This window comes from Vicia villosa, unplaced genomic scaffold (genome assembly GCF_029867415.1).
Source record: "Vicia villosa cultivar HV-30 ecotype Madison, WI unplaced genomic scaffold, Vvil1.0 ctg.002187F_1_1, whole genome shotgun sequence".
In the NCBI taxonomy this organism is placed as follows: Eukaryota; Viridiplantae; Streptophyta; class Magnoliopsida; order Fabales; family Fabaceae; genus Vicia; species Vicia villosa.
The window spans coordinates 52,972-74,983 of NW_026705862.1; the positions used below are offsets into that span (position 1 = coordinate 52,972).

General features: G+C 35.1%; 2 protein-coding genes across 2 annotated transcripts; one reads left to right on the top strand and one right to left on the bottom strand.

Moving 5' to 3' along the window:
* Positions 1-6,931: 6,931 nt before the first annotated feature.
* LOC131638145 (uncharacterized) lies at positions 6,932-10,270 on the bottom strand. The gene is made up of 3 exons (XM_058908693.1): positions 9,666-10,270; positions 7,791-8,032; positions 6,932-7,596 (listed from the first exon to the last, which is right to left on the bottom strand). The coding sequence occupies exons 1-3, from the start codon at positions 10,128-10,130 to the stop codon at positions 7,350-7,352; spliced, it is 954 nt and encodes a 317-aa protein (XP_058764676.1). The 5' UTR covers positions 10,131-10,270; the 3' UTR covers positions 6,932-7,349.
* Positions 10,271-12,327: 2,057 nt separating this feature from the next.
* On the top strand, positions 12,328-14,176 carry LOC131638138 (uncharacterized). Its single transcript, XM_058908687.1, has 3 exons — positions 12,328-12,493; positions 13,279-13,392; positions 13,565-14,176. Exons 1-3 carry the CDS (start codon positions 12,419-12,421, stop codon positions 13,718-13,720), a joined length of 345 nt encoding a protein of 114 aa, XP_058764670.1. The 5' UTR covers positions 12,328-12,418; the 3' UTR covers positions 13,721-14,176.
* The last annotated feature ends 7,836 nt before the right edge of the window (positions 14,177-22,012 follow it).

A 22,012-nucleotide genomic window follows, 5' to 3' on the forward strand; every position in this document is an offset into this window, starting at 1 on the left:
ACGGGCCTGCAAGGGGGGCATCAACAATAATTGGAACCTGGGGTGTAACAGGTTCATCCTCGTCATGGGTCACATGACTCTCAAATCCCGACCCTTGTGAAAGTTGAATTCTAGAGGCCGACGCCTCCCTATCTTGAGGTAGATGGAGGACAACTATAGTCTGCTCGTGCTGACGAGCCCCCTCGCGACATGCTAAGGCAGTGAAAGTGGGTTTCTCGAGCCTCATCCTTCCTTGATTTGCTTGGTTTTTATCCATATCCTAAAAAAAAACAACAAATTATAGCACATGATAGAATTTAGATATGCCTCCCCAAACACTTGAAACAACCCAGTTAGGAGATGCATATCCGAAAAAATTGCGTTTTGCTTCAATGGCAGAAGTTTAGTTCCTCCTTAGACCTAACTCATTCGAACTCAAACAAACTCATCCAAATTATATAAATAGAGTCTCTAAACTTGAACACTATCTTATTTGAGCTTATACATTAAACAAAGATCAAAATAAGCTAAAATAGAAACTTACTCAATAAAGTGTTGGTGAGGGATTGAAGTGCTCTAATGTTGAATGCAGTTGGTTGAAGGAGTTCGGAATGAAAAGAAACAACTAAATCTAGCTTAAAAATTTGATTTTGAGTGGGAACTTGAGATGGGCAGAAAGAGGTATAGAGAAATTTATTTTTTATAAAAATTAAGAAAGGAGAAGAGGGAAGGGTATGGCGTGAGCTTTAAATAAGCTTGACTAGTTTGAAGATGCATCTCCGAACTATTTTTTTATTGAAAAAGGGTATGTTTGGAGATGTATCTCCAAACATACACCTTACAATGACTTCGATTGTGTATCTTCAAATATTTTTGAAGAAAAAATAGTTTTTGGTGTGATCGGAGATGCATCTTCGGAAAAAAGGGCATTTTGGGAATTTCGTGCAAAGCCTGGGAGAAATGGCAAGGGTGAGAAGAGAAATTTCCTTAAAAAAGAGTTAAAAGTATCTCGAAGACCAGAATTGACAAACTCAGGTTAACACCCGTGCGTGAAGTAAACATATCGTTGGATGATTAGTTGATTTTAGTCTAACTTCTAACTCTTTGAATTTACATGTTTTAGAGTCTCCTTCTAGAGAGGTTGAAAGTCTTATCAATTGGGTGTTGGGAAAAACTAAAAGATAAAGAGAAAAGAGCAACATAATAACAATACAAGAGATTAGCGTCAAAATTTCAAAACTGGAGAAAAAATCACGATTGTTGTCAAATGACAACTAGAGAATAATACAAAATTAAAGTGATTTTGGCTTATGCATCTTGTAACGAAGAAATTGAATCTTTTATATAACATTGGAATCGCTTTTCCTTCACAAAACTAAATGATATGAGACCTCAAATAATTTTAATCCTATATATAGCTTCGGACTCCCTCTTTCTTTACAAAACTAAGCGATGTGAGACTTGTTCAATATGTATATTTTAAAACATCTCCAATAATCTCCACCTTGATTGAAAATAATACATTAACTTTTATTGTCTTCACCAACAATCATACTCCACCATAAAGAGTATAGTCTATTGAAGCCACAGTACTCCAAGAATTTTCACATTGTCTTAACTGACAATCATAGTTTTTTAAAACTATCATACTCCACCTAAAGAAGAGTATACTTCACTTGAATCTGAACCACTCCAAGAATTTTTATTGTGCAACATAATCTCACAACACACTTCACATCAATGCCCATTTGTTAATTCGCTAGCAATAGCACTTCCTTTTCAAAAACTAAGCAACGTGAGACTTCAAAGAACTTGAATCCTATATATAGCATTGTACTCCCTCTTCTTTCACAAAATTAAGCGGTGCGAGACTTCTTCAAGATATATATTTTCAACCAACTCCAACATTGACTTCACTTATTTCTAGGGAGGGACAAAGATACTCCCAAATTTTATTCGAATTTCTTATTTAATTGATAAAGTGATTTTGTGTTATTATTATTATTATTATTATTATTATTATTATTATTATTATTATTATTATTATTATTATTATTATTATTTTCTATTAGAGTTTGACCTAACTCATCCTTACAAAACCGGTTGGTAAGGTGAGGAGTGTCCCTCTATATATACTCTTTCAATGCTCTATCTCCAACCAATGTGAGACTTTAGGATCTTCCTAATACACCCCCTCACACCCAGCACTCTTTTTGGGCTTGGTGCGTGGATATTAACGGTAGACGACCCATGGTCCGATCGATAGGCTCTGATACCATATTAGAGTTTGACCTAACTCATCCTTACAAAACCGGTTGGTAAGGTGAGGAGTGTCCCTCTATATATACTCTTTCAATGCTCTATCTCCAACCAATGTGAGACTTTAGGATCTTCCTAATATTTTCATATTATTATTATTATCATTATTATTATTATTATTATTATTATTATCATTATGGTTACTATTATTTATAATACTTAAAAATATAGTTTTATTATTTAATTATTATTAGGATAATAATTACAGTTATTATCATTATTATTAAGAATATGAATTATTAGAATGAACTAAATTAATAATAATAGAAAAATTAAAGAATTGTGATTATTTATAGGTGATATGGTAACAAAGTGAACTAATAAAATAAATGAGTTGGAAAAAAAAAAGAGAATAATTAAAATAAAAGGGAATTATTAAGAATAAAATAAATAAGACAAATTAGGATTATTTTATATAAGGGTGGGTGAAGTCTAGAGAACGTACCGGTGTTGGAAAAAAAAGGGGAGTGGAGGCAATCTTAGATAAGAGAAGTGTAAGAGTAGGATCTCTCATCATCAAGAACTCAAGGTTTTTAGCTTAATCGAGGTAAGAGGGCGGGGGGGTGGGGGGGGCATTATTCTATATTTTGGTGTTTAAGCTTTGAGATATTGGAGATTTCGTTAACCCATTCTCTTTTCTTTCTTTGATGGATTTTTATCTTTGAATCATGTGAGATTTGTGCAAAACCCCTCTGATTATGTTGTATATGTGATTATGACTTGACTATGTTAATGGTGAAATTCTGTGCCAATATGTGTTGAAATTGGATTACTGATGTTCATATGTGTATGAGATGAATTGATGAATATACATAAATTAATGATGTTATATGTGTTAGATTTGCATGCCTTTTGATGTGAAAATTGTTGTTTATTCATATGTAATGAATTCTGAGTTTTGGATTATCGTGGCATTGGAAAAATTGAGATCTAAAACAGTTGAACTGATACAATTTGAGTTAAATCAAGGGTTTATGAAGTCAGTAGGGTAAACTTTGAAGGAGAAAGGTTTTGGTAAATCCTTGGAGTGATTTAAGGAATTTTGATACATTTCTAAATTCCTTGGATTTGAATCATCCATATATTGTTATTGTAATTGAGAGCCACCCCCAAAAATAAACAATGTTGTTTGTTGATGGTTTAGGTTCAAGGCGAACCAATGTTTTAGCCGTAATTGTTAGTGTTGATATGTTTAGGTTCGTAGGGACCAATATTAGCCTTAACCAACATTGTTGATATGCTTAGGTTCGCAAGGACCAGTGTTAGCCTTAATCAACAATGTTGATATGTATAGGTACGCAAGGACCAATGTTAGCCTTAATTGACACTGTTGATATGCTTAGGTTCACAAGGACCATTTTTAGCCTTAATCGGCAGTGTTGATATGTTTAGATTCGTAAACACTAGTGTTAGCCTTAACCGACAATATTGATAATTGGCGTAGGAGGTTAAGACGGAGAATTACATTTGTTTTTAGCACCATGCATCATATATATTGGAGTTAGATTAGGAATTTGGTCCAGTGTTTAGGCCTTCGGTCCAGTGTTGAAGACTTCAGTGAAGTGTTTAGGATCACTTAGTAAAATAACTCTGCTATCCACTGATGGTACCATATGCATGGGAGTAGGTAAGATGAGTATTGCATATTTGCTTTTGTCTATGTTGTGAAACGTATAGCCGCGTTGATTATAAATGAGGTGTATTACTATCCTTGCTGTTCTTACACCATCTAATTTATGGAATGTATTATCACCCCTTCATATTTCCATGTTGCTATATATGTACCTTATACAGATGATTTTCTGGTTGAGACTGAGGAGTGATAACTGTTGATTTTATGGAGAATGACGTAATTTGCCTCTTTAGTTATTTATTTCTATTTTATGCTTCGCCTGACGTTATGTCAGCTATTAGTATCATTTTGGATTTTACTCTGATATTGTAACATTGGGTTGAGAATACTTTGTCTTGTCTTATTATTGGTTTTAAACTAAATTACCCTACTATGTTTTGAATTGAAATTCCACCTTTGGAATGAAAGTTGAATGTTTTGTCAATGTGACACCCTTATTTCATCTTAATATTTTTCACAATTTTTTTTATAAACAATTAATGGGGTTTAGGGTGTTACAGCAAACGAGCATGCCCGTTCCGTTTAGACCAGTCCAACAAAAGTTCGAAAAAAAATGAGACGAGATGGGGCAGACATTGTTGAGGACACGAGTTTAAAATTTTGGTTTGTCTCACAAAAATAGTAGGGAGAGGCGGGGTAGACCTGCGGGCACTGCACTTTTTAAGCTTACAAATTACAAATTTTGTGTTAATGCCAGCGCCGCCAAAGCCTGCAAAAAAAAGGGCGGGGCAGAGCGAATATATTGGAGAGTGCAAAAATGCGGGCAAAATAGACATGTCTGAAGGGTCAGATTTGTTTTGCTATTCCTACTTAGTTCAATAGTTTTATTTTATTTTTGGACTATGCTCTATTTTAGTATTTATAATGGTTTGTGTCTAGGGGTGGCAAAAATATCCGTTTTGTCCATACTTTTTTACAGGACAGATCAAGATTTTAGACCTAAACTCTCTAATATGGCAGCCTCGCTTCACCCTGTTTTTTTGCGGGCTCGGACATGAACATTATTTTTTACAATTTTAGGTTTTAAAAGTGTAATGTCCACAGACGTGTTTTGTCCTACCATCATTTTTTTTGCAGGACGAGTCAAAATTTTAGGTCTCTACCATTGACTATGTCCGTCCCGCTCCGTTTTGTTTTTTTCTCAAACTTTGGCGAAACTGACATGACCATTTGTCACCCCGATGTGCCTATGCATGTAAATCCAAAACACGTCATTTAGGATTGTCCACAAACAAAATATACAACACAAAGGACATGACAAATCAATAACAAGACCGATAAAACAGATAATCTAAGTTCACATCTCCTTAACAAAATGACACATCACATTAACTCACATTTAAACTAACGTGCCTATTACTCAAGCATCTAAAAAGCAATGACTTATTTGACCAATTCTAAACCATAGGAGGTGATAAATTTCAACCACCCAATTGAAACAGACTGATCCATTAACTTTTTTGTGCAAACAGATCGAGTTGAGTCTAGTGTCGGGTTGATCCAATTGTTTAATTTAAGTAGTATAAAGTTATTTTTGTCGAGCTCAGATGATTATATTGAACCCGTCGAAAAACCAAACTCAACCGAATCCAATTAATATTTATTTATTTTTTATTACTATAAGACTGATCTATTATATAAATGAGGTTCATAATATTCTCAGATTATTATCATTTTAATAATCTAATGGCAGCAGTGTGTATTCACAAGAATACAAGACAAGAAACAAGAAAATTTGAAGGTTTAAAATATGATAATGACCAAAGAAATGTTATTACGTAATAATAGTTTAATAATAATAATTAATTATTTTGATAGTTTTTTTTATAAATTTAAAAAATAAATGTTTATGAATTTTATAAAAAAATGAATCGTTTTTATGGGTTTAGCCTAGGGGGTAGAAAAACGGGCTTGACCCGCAGGGAAAGTTTGTTTTGCCCGTTCTTTTTCACGAGGCGGGACAAGGTTTTAGACCACTCCCTTTAATGTGTTCGCCCTGCCCTGTCCCGTTCTTTTGCGGGCTTTTGCAGACATGAGTTTTTTCATACAATTTTAATATTTTAAGGCCTAAAAGGTTCAATGTCCGCGGGATTTATCCGCCCCGCCCTCACTTTTTTGCGGAGCGGGACAAGGTTTTAAACCCGCACTCTCAAATATGACCGCCTCGTTTTTTCGCGGGCTTTTGTGGTGCGGGCCTAAACCAGGAGGCCATGTCCATTTGCCACCCCTAATTTAGCCCAATAAATATTTAAATCGACAAAACCCATCTTATTTATCTACCAAACCAATTTAACCGAAATTGTTGAAAACCAAAATTTTATCAATCAAAATGGAGTCTTTAGAATAAAACTTGGTTTGCGTCAGAATTAAAGTTTTTGGTCCAATATCGACCAAATTGACCAATTGTCCAACTCTAAAAACTATATGAATTATATTCAACCAGATATTTTACTACTTAAAGATCACCTCAGCAAAAATAACACAACAGTTGCAGGGAAACTTCAGAGGCTATAAATTTTTTAAGTTATATGTACTGGGACCAAGTTTCTAAATACTAGTTTTTGTTATTTTTGTAAAAAAAAAAAAAAAAAACTTGAACCCAGGTGAAAGGCAAAATTTTTAAGTGCATGTTTGATTTGACTTTTGGAAAGGCCATAAACAATTTTAGAGGCGTAAAATTGATTCTGGACGATTTTAAGATGTTTGGTTAGGTAAAAGTAAAATTGATTCTGTCTCCAAAATTGATTCTACTTGAAGCTAAAATTTGTAACTTCTGCATTCAAAATTGATTCTAGATGATTTTTACACTGTAATTTATTATTCAACTCACTTTTACATAAATATATCAAAACATAAATATATCAAAACATAAATCAATTCTACTAAACTCAATTCTGATAAAATCAATTCTACTAAACTCAATTCAGCTAGAATCAATTGCGTCAGCCACCAATCCAAACACACCCTAAGTATATAGTCAGTACACTATTGGACAATATATGCACAAAAGTTGAACTTTTAATATATATTTTAAAATCTACATTTTAAAATCATGCATTGCGTTATGGCTTCCAATAAAAGTAGTGCAACTCCTCCATTGAGTCCAACTACCAGCACATATTGATGACAATAGAGATAAAATGAAATCTACCATTTTAGAGTTGTAAAGGATTCAAGCGCCAACTAGGGGCGTTCAAAAGGTTTTTAAAACCAAACTAACATGTGAACCAAAGTGAATGGAACCAAATTTTAAACCAAATCATTGCCTTACATTTTGAACACAACCGCTTTCGGTCTCTTACGTACAGCTTCATATCCAACAAGTGTGTTTTACACTGGTTCCAAATTGTGCAAATTCTTCAATCTCTGAAGCTTGTGGGTAACTTTTACACAACATTCATGTGAAGAACGAAGTAGGTTAAAATTTCTTGATGAAGTTATATATGTGCGCACTGATCTCTTCTGGTTTTTCCTGATTTATAAAGTGAGCTACTCCTTCCATCACAACCATTTCTTGCAAGTATGGTACTTCTCTCTTAAAGCCACCGTTATGTATATACTCCTTAACGCCTGGCGTGTTATATGTAAGGTCCAGGTCTCCCACAATGAATTTGACAGGTACTTTTATCTGATCTCCAGTCCATGGTGCCATCAGTTCCCAGGTTCTGCAGACAAAACAAAATTTACCCGAATCGTTCAATTAAATAAGCAGTATTAAGTATTGACCTTTGTTAAAGTTTGGTAACTAAATATAAACAAAGTTAGAAAATGTTTTCTCAGTCCTAGTTTCGAATACATATAGATGGTACATTACAATATGTATAGTTATGTTTCCAATAATGGACTAGATGAAACTTACAGGTCAATAGCGCGATAGTAATTTAGACCACCAGTGAAGCCACTTTGTTCAAATTTGGTAGCATAATAATTGACATCTTCTTCAGAAAGCCATTTAGGTAAAGTTATAGGAGTGTTAGGGGAACCTCCAAATCCTATCGCCTTTGGCACACAGAGTGGACGTGGATCACGCAGTGTAAGAAATGATTTTATTATTCTTGAAGCACCGGCACGTGCGAACTCTTCTTCAGCCTCCCCAGGTTTCTGCAGGACAACCAAATGTCATAGAACCTTGATATTAAATTTATGCATGCATCATTGAAATATCAAATATGAATACACCATATAAATATGCTTGAAACTCGTGAACAACCTTGAACTGGATAGCTACTGTTCATGAAAACCATAAATTGAGAAGCAACAATCATTTGAGATTCAAAAAGAGGAAGAAGAGAAGTTGAGATACAACATGCACTCACATAAGGGGCTACACTAAATATTGATTAACATTGTTGACTGAACACTGATCTGCAAAGGATTATAATATAAGTTTAGAGCACTAGGTGCAATAAGAGATAACAGAATCTCTCTTGAGCAGATATTGCCAATGTATCATTCCTTTGATGTGTGACTTATCATTCTTCATAACCAAATTTAGATCAAGCAGAGATCTGACTAGTACAGATTTCAATTTCATGTGCATGAAACTCAAACCACTGTTTTTTTGTTTACATAACATTTACGTTGGGATTTGCGAGTGGAGATCAAATACTTTCTCCCTTATCGCTCCACTCCTTCACTATATCACCCTAACCACCAAACCAACACTATATCTCAAAACAATTTGAACCAAAATTGATCTTGCATTGTTGTGAGGAACAAGTCTATCAAAGAGTTATTCAAAAAAATTTATGCTCAATTATCAAATGAGGAGGGAACTCAACAAACTCAAAGTGATGCAATGTCTATACTCTATAACAGACATGGAATTGTGACTTTAGCAGTGGACCAGTTAAGTAAAAGACAAATCAAACAAATGCATAATGCGGATAGCCAAAGGCAATGCGATTTTCAGTCAAACTCAACTCCACAAAATCAATATCAATTTGTAAAGTAAAAGACATTGACAGTTCATAATCATACTTCAGAGTTCAGACAATACCATTATAACTCTTAACACCCTTCCTGCAAACCTAATTACCTATGAACCAACAACAACAACAACAACAACAACATCCAAGCCTTATCCATCTAAGTGGAGTCGGGAACACGAATCAACTTCTCCATAATATTCTATCCAGCATTGTACTTCAATCCAAATTATTAATCTCAAGATGAACCAACAAATCTAGAATAAACTAAGCTACCATCTCAAAATTAAGATACAAAATCGGCTCGTAAAGTGAGAGTGTCAGAAATGCTCACCTCACCCCTTATGAAGTAATCACTATGGAACTCTCAAGAAGAACCTAAACAGGAAACAATGTAGCCATCATAATCCTAAATTACATGTCACTTACATTTCATCAGGTAACTAATTATTGTCCTATTAGGTTAGTTGATTCAATTACCACCTTAAACAATTACTACCATATCATACACAATTTCAATGAGAAATTACCATCCTACTAGGTTAGTCGATCTACGAAGCACAGACAACCCGAACACACACTAACACGGCCATCCCAAATACGACACCTACACTGACACGACAAAAAAAATTGAAAAATGAATCAACTAAGGTAATCACAAATGTCCATGTACGTGTTGGTGTCTGATAAACCATTTTTCCAGATGTGTCAGTTCTACCGCTACATAGTAGTTGATTCAATTAGCACCCTAATTTCAATAAACAATCAACAATGAATTATCCTTGCAAAAAACGAAGTTAATTTACCTGAAACCTGCACATATAATAATCCTCTCCCATCAAAGCCCTCATAGTTTGCACAGGCTTCCTAACCGGATTCCTCGACCGATAAACCACACTCATATTAACCAAAGCCTTAACCCGATCAGGCTTCATCAAACAAAAATACCACGCCATAGCAGCTCCCCAATCATGCCCAACCAAAAACACCCGATCCACAGCCAGAGCATCGAGAAGTCCGACGAGGTCACCGACGATGTGGTGGGCGGTGTAAGAAGAAGGAGAAGACGGCGCGTCGGTGTCACCGTAGCCGCGGAGGTCAGGCGCGACGGCGCGGTAACCGAGAGCGGAGAGGGAGAGAAGCTGGTGGCGCCATGAATACCATAGCTCAGGGAAGCCGTGGAGGAAGAGTATGACTGGACCTGAACCGATTGATGCAACGTGCATTTTTATTCCGTTTGTGTGAACCGTTGTGTGCTCTATTTTTTCCATTTTTTGGGAAACCGAGTTTCAACCGTCTAGTTCAGAGATTCTGGGTTCTTATGCGAAGAAACATGTCTAGTGTATAAAAGAAAAATTAGAAGAAATTAAATATAAAGGATACAAGACTTTAAAGAGTTGGTTTTGTCATTTGTTGTTAGAAAATAATATGTATAAAAATATTATATAGTGTATTTCATAATCATGGGATAACACTTCACAGTGACTAGTCACACCATGAAATATATATATCAAATGAGTTATCCTTTAAGAGGTCAGGGTGAGGTGCCCAATTATTTTCTTGTGTGTAGTTTTTTTATTATCAGACAACAAGATTATATTTTGAGAAAAACATATTATGTCACCCATTGGATTGCAATAATGTTGTATTAAGTCCACCTATTCATCAAATCAGAGACAACTGTAAGTTTATTCTTCATGCCTGATATCTTGATGACATGACTATTATAGAAAATTCAAAGGAGGTGGCTAAAGCCCTTTAACATCATTAGGGAAACAAGTCTATGATTAGGTCTCGAATTGAATATTCATAAAACTGAGATATTTTGGCCTTCATGATGATAGTAAATTTTGCGGGGAGTTATTTTCTTTTGACATTGGGAGACTGGTGTTGGGGATATAGTTGCTTGGAAGACTGTTAGTCGAGATGAAGACTTTATCGAGGGTAGTCCATGAAGAGAGCGACCAGAGTTATTAAGTTACATCTTCTACCATAACTAAGGGATCCTTAGAGTGAGTTTTCTACTTCGACTTTGTATGAGTATCACTAAACTCTTTTTTTGGCCTTAGAACTTGCCAACCTAATCACATGATAAAAGCAACTATTTGGTTTGATAAATAGTTGCAAAGGACGGTTAAAGACATCATGGTTAGTAGGAGTCCTTTCTTCTGGAACCTTCAATGGAAGGTGACTTCTTTACCTATTAGAGTTGAGGAATTGGGTTTATACTCGGCAGTAGAGGTTTCCTCATACGCGTTTGTTGCTTCTAGGATCCAATCTTGAGTGTTACATGATCATATATTGAGAGATAATGAGATATATGGTATGCACCTTGATTTCAACAGAGTTTTGTATGGTCTTAGTGTTGCGATTTCAAATTTTGATCTTAGCATTTTTACTAGCAAGGACACCGTCCCTCCTAAAGCACACCATGTTTTGGAGAGTGCCTTTTTAGTAAAAATGTTTAGGACATGGAAGTAAAGTTTGACATGACCACACTACAAAAGCAATTTTTGGTCGTTTACAAGCAGCGCATGCTCAAGATTTTCTCTTTGCTATCCCTATTGATGGTCTAGGTCAACATATGTCCTCGGTAGAATATCATACCATCCTTAAATACTGGCTTATGATTCTTTTATTTTCTGTTGATGAGGTTTGCCGCAAGGCGTGCTTCGATACATTTGAGGAACATGCCATTCATTGTAAGGAACTTTCAGGATTAAAATACAAACATGACTTTGTTATGGATGTCTTATTTGATATATTTCGGCGTGTCAAGGTGTCTGTGAAGAAAGAGATGCCTGTAATTTTTTGATCGACCCACGAGAAGGGAGATCGACACTTAGACTAGTAGATGTTCTTGTGTACGGGTGGATAGGAGGGAAACAAACATGTGTAGACTTGACTGAGGTTTCCCCACTAGTGAGACTGATGAATTAAGGTTTTACTGCAGGACATACAACTCTCAAAACCACTTCAAGTAAAGTGGTAAAGTATGAAAAAGCGTGTTCCAAGAATCAACATAATTTCATACCATGTGCCTTTGACACTTTTGGTTTTGTAACCCCAAGAATCAACATAATTTCATACCATTTGCCTTTCATGGTCTCATAAATCTGAATGGTTGCATTGCATCGTAGTTTCAAGTTTCAAAAATCATTGTAGTCCTTCATGATAAAAGCATTACTAAAAGGTAAATTCTTAGGTACCCTTGATAAGTAGTTGGGTACCGGTATCTTTAGTGTAAATTAATTAAAATTTTTAATTTATTTAAAATAAAAATAATTTAAAATATGACATGGCAATGAATAAGCTTGTTTGATTGGATGAGAATACCAGTATCCAACAAAACTAAAGAGTACCCGAGTGTTCACCTTAATAAAAACCATCGAATCATTGCTTCCGGATTTTAAAAAGAAAAGTAATTAATAATTATTTTAAAAAGCGTTCCAAATTTAACCACTTAAAAATGCGACGGAGGGAAAATAAAAGCACACTTGGTTCTTATCTGTGGTTTCTCATAATCATCATTGGGCTCTTCTTCCTCTAAACGCATCAGATGGAAAATATGAGTAATCGAATCACTTTCGAGGCGGTTTTTCACAGAGTAACCTTTGAAGAAGATCCAGTAGAGGTTCTTTCTTTTCAACTTTAATCCAATTTCCCCCTCTTTCCTTTGTTATTCAACTTCCCCTAAAATCTTTGAATTTTTGTGCCTTAATCCATTCTCAGCATTAACTTTCGATCACTCGTGGATTTTTCTGATAGTTGAACTCCGCTTTGAATATGTGGATTGATCAATGTTTGCGTTAAAATTCTGTTGATAATTGTAAAGCAAGAACCAAGAATTGTGAAAGAATTTCAGTGAATTTTTTTATAACAAGAATCAAAGTTTGATTCTGATGACTAGTAATGAAACCCTAGCTTTAGGCCTTTGAAACTGGTTAATCTTTGAATATCAGAGTTTCAAAGGTCACGATTTCGGTCGGTACTGGTGTTGTGACACTAATTGAGGTCGTCGCGATTTGAATTAGTCAAAATTTGTTATTTATCACAAAAACAGTGAATAATGGTATCGGTTTTGGCACGGACCATACCGTTTTGTTGTTGTTGTTTTCACGGTTATGGACTGTTTTTAAAAAACCTTGTTTGGAATGTTAAAACTAATATTTTTGCAGCCAATTAAGGCTTTGTTTGAGGTCACATTTCATACAATATCCCTCGACTTTAGCCAGTGACAAAAACAATTGCTTTTGAACATAAGGAACACCTTCAAAGAAAATCAAAAGTTACCTGTGGTTTTGTTGAGAGAAAAATGTTTTGTTTCCTTCAATAAGTTCAGTGTTAAAGATTACTGGCTGTAAGGATGTTTATATTCTATCCGGATCATTAATGCGAAAGAGCTGAATTTTGTTTCAGCTACATTTTAAAAAGCAAGATGCTGCTGACATTTTGGACCTCTATTCGAAATTTGTGATTGCGAGGGTTGGAACTAGGACTCGATCGTGTGATTTGCGGTTACATTTGATGAAGGTTTGAGACAAAATTCTGTGTTATTTTCTCATGAGGAGCAGGACCGCGTCTGTTGTTCTGTCATTTGACCTTTCTATATAGAAGATGAAGGGTTTGTCTTGAATACTAGCATGTTCATATTCTCATTGTGCAATGTTCTCTAACTTTATATAGTTGTTATCATTATTTTCAGGAGATTTCTGGTATGCCAACTTCTCTAAATAGGGAAAGAACCCGTCCTGCAGTATCTCCTGAGACAACCAGCGAGTCGTCCAGGGAGTCGTTCAGCGAGTCGTCGTCCAGCTCAGGAACAGGAGCAGTAGATATGGTGGACAGTTTTCTGGCATGATAGTTGATACTTGACAGTGGATGGTGACTGTATTTTTTGTTTAGCAGCTACTCTCTCGCAATAACGGTATAAAAGTTAGCACAAAAATGGGTAGAGTTATGTCATCTATATGGCATATTGGTATAGATAATAATACATGTGTTATTTTCATTTCATGTTTTATGGTAATGTTTGATCAAAGGTAGGATTAGCAGGGTTCACCTTTAGTTTGAATCAGATGGCAATGCGTGCGTTGATTCAATTCAAGTTGAATTTGTTGAACTTTCAGTTTTTAGTAATTATCTAGGATCATGGAAGATCAAATTCAGATTATGTAGCTCACATGATGAATCATTCTTTGTTCTTGGTTTTGTGACGGAGGGGCCTGCTGGGGTCTCTTTCTCTCTTGCTGGATCATTTTGACAGCATACTGGTTGACTGAAAGGAGTCTACTAAATAGAGAAAACCTTTTTTTAAGAGTTCATTTAGCTTTAAAAAGTCATATTACAAAGACGTTTTAGACTATTAGTAATTTTTTTCGACTATCGTATTTTGAGCTTATAACTGATAATAAACTCTTATCTTTTAAAAAGTTACCGTTGATAATTTTCTTTTTCTAATGAACTTATAGTTTATTTTTACTGATTTATAGTATTTTTGACAAATTAATTTATAAAGTAGCTCATAACTCAGAGTTAGTAATTTATTTTATCAATTTTGGGTCTGTTTGCTTAAGCTTTAAAAAAATTGATTTTTTTTTATATTTTTGAAAATAGATTTTCCAAAACCGTTTTGTAAAATATTACAAGTTTTTTTTATATTTATTTATTTTTTATAAAAATAAAACACTAATTTTGATATCTTATGACATAAACATACATTTGAAGACCAAAACTTAGTCAAAATTGCAAAATTTTCAAAAAGTTGTATTTCAAAAATAATTTTGATATCTTATGACATAGTGAAGATGATGCTCGCAACTCTAATATGGTGGCAGAAGTGGACTTGCAAGGTTAACATTGCAACACCTAAGTTAGTTTGTTAAATCACTTAAGGTGGAGTAAAAATTTGAAAAATGAAGCTGCTCCATGTTTTGGCATGAAAAGGGGTGGGTATTTATGAGATGAATATGATTGACCCTTCCAAATCCTTTTTGGACCTTGGGTCCGATCCAGAACAATTTTCCCTAAGCTTGCTATGTCGAGAGGCGTGAGAAGTCTTCAAAACCAGGTCGGAAGACTCTATACTTATATTTGTGTGTGGATAAGTTGAAAGGTTCCAAGAAAATACTCATTATAAACGCTTGTATAATAATTGAAATGTTTCACTAAACACTTTACGCATGACTTTGGGTAATTTGGCTAGGGAGTGGCACATCTGCTTGCTCTAGACTATTCAAGAGCACTTAAGTACATTTTTTTTCCTCGAGGAGGCATTTTGGACCGTTGGATCAACATTGTGACACTATCCCACAATTTTGTAATGTTTTTCCTCCCTTTATATACACTTTCTTTTGGGTTTCCTTAGAAATTTTTGATTTCCTTCTTCTTTCTACCACTCATGTTTTTTCCTTCTACATTACCCATAGGTGATTCTTACTTCTAGTTGCTTCTCTGCTTGCTTGGGTATTTGCATTTTCACATTTCCTAACTCAAACAGTTTCCTTCGTTAAATCTCACTTTTTCAGGTACCATTTCTTCTTTACCCTTATACTCTTTTCGTTGTTTTTCCATGGATGACCTATGGGGTGTGCCTTTGAATATAAATGGAGATGGTGGGGGCGATTCTCTCATATCAGTTATTTATCGAAACCCCGACATTCTAGATGAGGAGCCACTAAAAGTTAAAGGTGACCCTCCCCGTCCTTCTGAAGGGAATGAGGAGGGGAACTCACACACTCCGGTTTATCTAGAGGCTGTTGCGTGCTTAACTTCTTCAGTTCGTTATCATGAAGAAATGAAGGCGGTGATTGTTTCCCAGAATGAGATAAGGACCCGTTATTTTTCAAAAATTTGCAAAGAACCAATCGGGGGAGGAAATTAGGGAATATATCCTTTTTAGGAACAACAGTCTAACTTATGACTAGCGTTCTATTATGTGTGAATGTTTACCCTGATTTTTGGAAAACAACCTCTACTTTCTTATTAAAGGTTGTTTCTATAGCAATGTAACAAATGCGGACCCCTAATACTAAAAACAGATGCTGCTTATATAGAAATCCTAAAATAACCGTCTACAACAACGACTAAGCAAAATCTTCCATGTTTCCAATCCATGCAAATTTCGTTACGCAAGCTTCCATGTGTCCTTAAAAAATTGTCTGCCCTTATCCACTTAAAACTTGCCTCGATAATGCTTCAGGTCACAAAGAAACTCAAATTTTGATAAGTCCTTAGAATTGCATGACCCTAGTTTCCTTGAAAAAGGAATTCGACCAAAGTCATGGATTTCTCGTCCGACCATTCGACGAAACCTAGATGAACTAACTAATCACCAAGGTCGACTAAGACCTTTTCAACTCACATAAAAGCAATCAAAATCCAACTTTTAGGACTGTGTGTAACACCCTATTCCCCATCTCTATTTTAATTAATAAAATAAATTAGAGTAATTCAAAATTTCAACACAACACATCAAGAATAGGATGCTACTTCGTTATCAACCTTAAAAACACATATGCTCAAGTTCATAAAACATGGATACATAACACACTTCAGATGAACCGACAACATCGTTATTATAATCCTTCAAAACATCAACTTCTTTATTATTGCAGTGGAAAATAAAACATAACTATTCAGTAACATCTTTACTCATCAAAAGTTTCAATGATCATTCAAACAAAAGAGAGTTACACTACTCTCAAAATCTTCTACATAAAACAACAATGCAACAATCAAAATAAATAAACGTTCATCCCTCCCTGGTGTTACGTATCAGAGCATGACACCAACTCGACACGATGTCTAACCTCGTCTAGTGCTGATCACCTGCACGTTACCCACGTAGAGGTAACATTCAAACAGAAGGGGTGAGATATCAACGAAAATATAATAAAGGGCATACTTATAAGCATATGACAGATACATCAAGTTAGATTCTAAGTTTAACAATCTATAGTCATGCTTCATAATTGATTACAAACACATTCACAACCTCATCATCATTCATCATAAAACACACATCGGTTATATAATACCGTTTCATCATCACATCATCAAACAAATCAAAGTGCAATGCAATGTTACTGACACGACATCATGCATGTGGTACCAAAATATTCACAAATGCCATATTTGGAAAATTGGCTAACTTCGTAATGCCAAACGAAGGCAACGACTAACTTCGGAATGTCGATCCTTCACAAAAAAATCATCTTCGTTTATAATGCAATGTATGAGATACAAATACCACAATATCCTCATGAAATTACCAATCAACGCTATTCAACACAACGCCACATAAGGCTATCAACATCAATATCATCATAAAACAACATATAAGAGGAAGCCACACGACTCTTACATCATCTTCGAAAACAACACAATACTTCGTATCAAAAAACATACTAAATCACTAAGAATTTTGGATTCACTCCCTTAAAATTTTAGGCTACTAATATGGAAATGATTATCAAAGGATAGAAAATGTTTTTAGCTTTCTAACGGTTCGAACGGCGCCTCAAACGGACTTACGGATCAAAAGTTATGACTTTTTGAAGTTTTTAAGAAAAATTTCATTCCGACTCAGTGGAACCCGGTTCCCCCAAACTGGGAACCGGTTCCCATCCCCAAAATTCCAATTTTTCGGATACAGAGAGTCTGGGAACTCAGTTCCCCCAAACTGGGAACCGGTTCCTGCTGTAGCAGTTTCAAAAAAACTCTGTTTTAAGCTATTCCGAGTTTCCCCCTTAAAAACCCCAAAACCCCTATTCTCCCACACGAAAATCATCAAGTTTTCATGGCTTTTTCAAGGTAATCATCCACATCATACATCAAATGCATCAAATACATCAAACCAAACATCAAGATCACATCAATTGCACACAATTTCCATTAAATATAAACAACCCTACAAATTATCTACCCCCAAACCTAACATGCAATCCTCAATCTACATACAATTATATCCCTTATTATATAATCGGAACCCACCCTTACCTTAGGTTTTGATTCCTTAAGCTTTACTGTGCTATCCCTTCTTCCTTATACGATCGTTTCCTTCTTCTCTCTTCCTCTGCTTCGTTTCCTCTTTTCACAAAATAACACGATCTAACTTCTAATTTCATTCATATGACCACTTAACCCCTTAAACCTCTAATATGATAATCCCATCTTACCCTTCATTATTTTTATTAATTAATAAAATACTAATAATAATATTCTACTAATAATTATAACAATATTATTTCTACCAAATCTTTCACTACACCCCCATATCTCTACACTTTTAGTAATGCACCTCTAAGGACTTATTCCTCACAACCCTTAAATCTTATGAATCATAAGGTACTACCTTACACTAAGACACCTAACATCACCGACATACATGACAAATAATCATTAAAATAATTTAAGTAAAATTGGGGTGTTACACTGTGACCCTTATGCCCTGTCTTAAACTCATGTAAAAATTCCAATGGTAACATGTAGAGAGGTGACTGGGACAATCACTTGCCGTTAATTGAGTTCACCTATAACAATAATTTCTATTCTATTATTGGAAATGCATGTTTGAGGCTTTAACTGGTAGGAGCTGTAGGACATATTTGTGTTGGTATAATTCTGGTGAGAGTGCGATGCTTGGACCTGAGATTGTTCAGCAGACTACTAAGAAGATCAAGATGATTCAAGAGAAGATGAAAGCTTCACAAAATTTCCAGAAGAGTTACCATGATAAGATAAGGAAAACACTTAAGTTCCAAGAGGGAGATCATGTGTTCCTAAGAGTTACTTTGGTGATAGGTGTTGGACATGATTTGAAATCTCGAAAGCTCACGCAGTGTTTCATTGGTCTTTATCAGATTTTGAAATGAGTAGGAGAAGTGGCCTATAAAGTTGCTTTACCACCGTCTCTTTTGAATCTTCACAATGTGTTTTTATATGTTAATTGATAAAGGTTTAATGTTTTGATGATAATATGTTAATCCTCTATTGATTCTAGTCAATTTGGGTGTTTTGGGGCAAAAAATCGGAATTTCAAAATAACTCTATAGAAGAAAACCCATAAAGTTATTTTTGCTACACTGTGACGTTCGTCACTCTTAGACGACCTGGTCGTCATGCGCTATAGATGGCTGGTGGTTGTTAGTGAAGGGGGAGAGGGAGACCACCATGGTCTCCAGAGGGTGACAATTGTCACCCTGATGATGAGCTGGTTGTCACATTGTCAGTAGATGTTATTTCAATTGATGAGTTAGATTTTCGGTGTTATTTTCTCGGGTAATCTGTTGGTGATGAAGTTGTGTTGTTTAATCATGTGCTAATCATATAATTTAGATTTGTGGTGCGTAGTTCAGATGTGGGGACTACTTTGCTATTGTTGTGCGTGATTATTTATGGTTAGATGTGAGATCGTAAATTAACTCATTGTTGAGATGTTGTTGTTGTGCATTGTATATACATGCATCATATGTTATCATTGTTGTGAAAAAAGCGAGTCACGAATTCAGACGAGGGGACTAGAGACTTGTCCGAAGCTCAGATGAGGGGGCTAGGGGTTCGAATGTTGGGACCCGGTTCGTATAAAAAATCTTTGTTGAGTTGTTATCACATGCATGAGTTGATTCATTTTCTGCATTGCATTACATAAAGGTTGTGCAAATAAATCTGTTGATGTTGTTGTGCAATTAAGTTATGTTGGCTAACGCAAATAAGTTATGCTAATTGATGTAATTTGAAACATATGAGAGATAATATCTTTGTTTTAGGCTACCCTTGCGTTTCTTTTGCATAATTATATATTTTGAGCGTATTCTCACCCCTTTGTTGTTCGTGGTGTTCTATGCTCCTTCTTGGGATACAGACAAGCAAGTAGATGAATAACTGCTTTAGAGCTGAAGGATGATGTTGAGGCTATTTTTCCTTTTCTCTTATATGCGTTTTAGATTCTGTTGCTCTGATCTGTAATACCGAGCGGGCGAACATTATTATTATTTTGCTATGAGTTGTGGTTGCGAGAGAAAATATTATAACTTTTGATATTTTGAGTTGTTTTGATGTAAAGGCTTTTTCCACAACTACTTTAATTTCAAATAAAATTATTATAAGACCTATTTAATTGATGAGTTATGTTTTAGTGATTAATTCCACTGCGATGAGCCTAAGTAAAGGCGAGTATGTGATGATAGGTGTTTTTGAATTATATGTTTTTATTTAGAAGTGTTATAGAGTAGGCTTGTGATGTCATGTGCGACACCCTAAATGTGAACATTTTTTTATATTCAAATTATATGTGCGACACCATAAATGTGAACATTTGTTTATATTCAAATTATTTTTGCAATTTTACATGTTGGAGTTTTAGGGTGTTACATTTTGCACTATGCCCTTCCTCCCCTAGGTTCAACCAATAAGGATGAGAGGAGGAGTAAAAAGTCATATGAACATCCCTTTTCTTCAGTTGGTGGTTCCAACAAAAGGAGTCGAGATAAATATTCCGTTTACGAGAGTTTCAAGAAGAAGACGAAGATTTCGAAATACCAGTCCACTGAGATATCCCTCGAGGTTCATGATGTGGTGTTTGATAAGCTTCCGTCCATCCTCTCTTCTCAGGTGCGACCAATGTCTCAAGAGGTTTGGAAGTCTTTCTCAAAGCAAGATGTCGCCTACATCCAAAGCTTTTTCTGATACTGAAAAGATGGAGTTGATGGTTGAAATGATATATCGTTTGTTTCGTGGGGCTTTCTTACTAACCCTAGTTGTCGCTGGGCGAGGCGAAGTGCTTGTGCCTGGTGACTTGCCCAAAAAAATGAGCAATGAAAGAGTAAGTGTGAATGTGTTATTTGTGAGCAAACTGCTCTTCAAGAGAAGGTGCCAAAACTTCAAGTGAAGCTGAATTAGTCTGGGGGAAGAGGCTGATTACTGGAAGGCTGAAGCTAGAACGTTTTCGAGCCTTCAAAAGATAATAGAGACTCATGGTGCCCCGTCCAACTTGGCAACTACAATCGTGAGTTTGCAAGGGACTCTTGTTGAAAAAGAGAAGGTCTTGATGCTTCTACTGTGGAATTGTCATCGCAAGTGGACACTGCCTATAAGGTTCTAAAGGAGGAACATCAGTCTTGTTAGAAGTGGGTGAAGGAATATACTTATGTTGATCGATGCTATTAAATTCCTTCTATGACTTTCTCTCAAAATAATGAAAAAAAATCTACTCCCTCAATTTTTTATAAATCTATTTGAAGAAAATATTTATACCAAAATATAAATCGTTGTGCAAATCGAAACAATCGTTAAGTATGGGTCAGGATCCTCTCTCTCACTCATATATTTTACCTAAAACTATATTATGGATTAGGTAAGAGGCCATAAGCATCACAATCACAATGTACAAGATCAAAGACATAAATAAATAAAAAACTAATGAATTAAAAGAGCACTCTATGAAATTTAGCATGGGATAAAAATGAAATGAGAAATGGTAAGGAATTTTAAAGTTCATTTTATTGCTAATCACAACTCATTCAATAATTCAACTCAATACTCATGCGAGTGAACTACTCTTTCGAAGACTATTCCCATTGCTTTTTAATTGTTCTATTTATAAAAAAAACTTATTTAGTTGTTATTTTTAAAATTTAATATGACATTAATTATTCAGTTTATCGATGTAGATAAGATAAATAATTATAGGCTCTGTTTAGTAAAATTAACGGCTAGGTGATAAACTAGTTCATAGTGTTAGCATTATTTTATTTTGGATCTTGATATCATGATTTTCACGGTGTTTTAAATTCTATGAAGAACAATAAAAGCGCACCCGAATCCATGACGACGATTCTTGTCTGGTTCTCGATTCTTGATTTCAATTGTTCTCTCCTCTCTTCCTTCTTCCTTATGTGTATCTTTGATGATGAAGATACCTTTATGTATTTTTGAGAAACGAGAAGGAATGAGAAAAGTTAGTATTTCTTGCATAAAGGTGTCCTTTTATAGACACTTTATACCAACAGTCACATCCTATCCCAATAGTTATGTCCCAACAGTCATGAAGAGAGAGAAGAGGGATTTGTATTTTGAATTTCAAAATAAAACCCGTTGGCTTAATTACCAATTAAACCCAAACAATCATCACATTTAGGCATATTTATTTAAA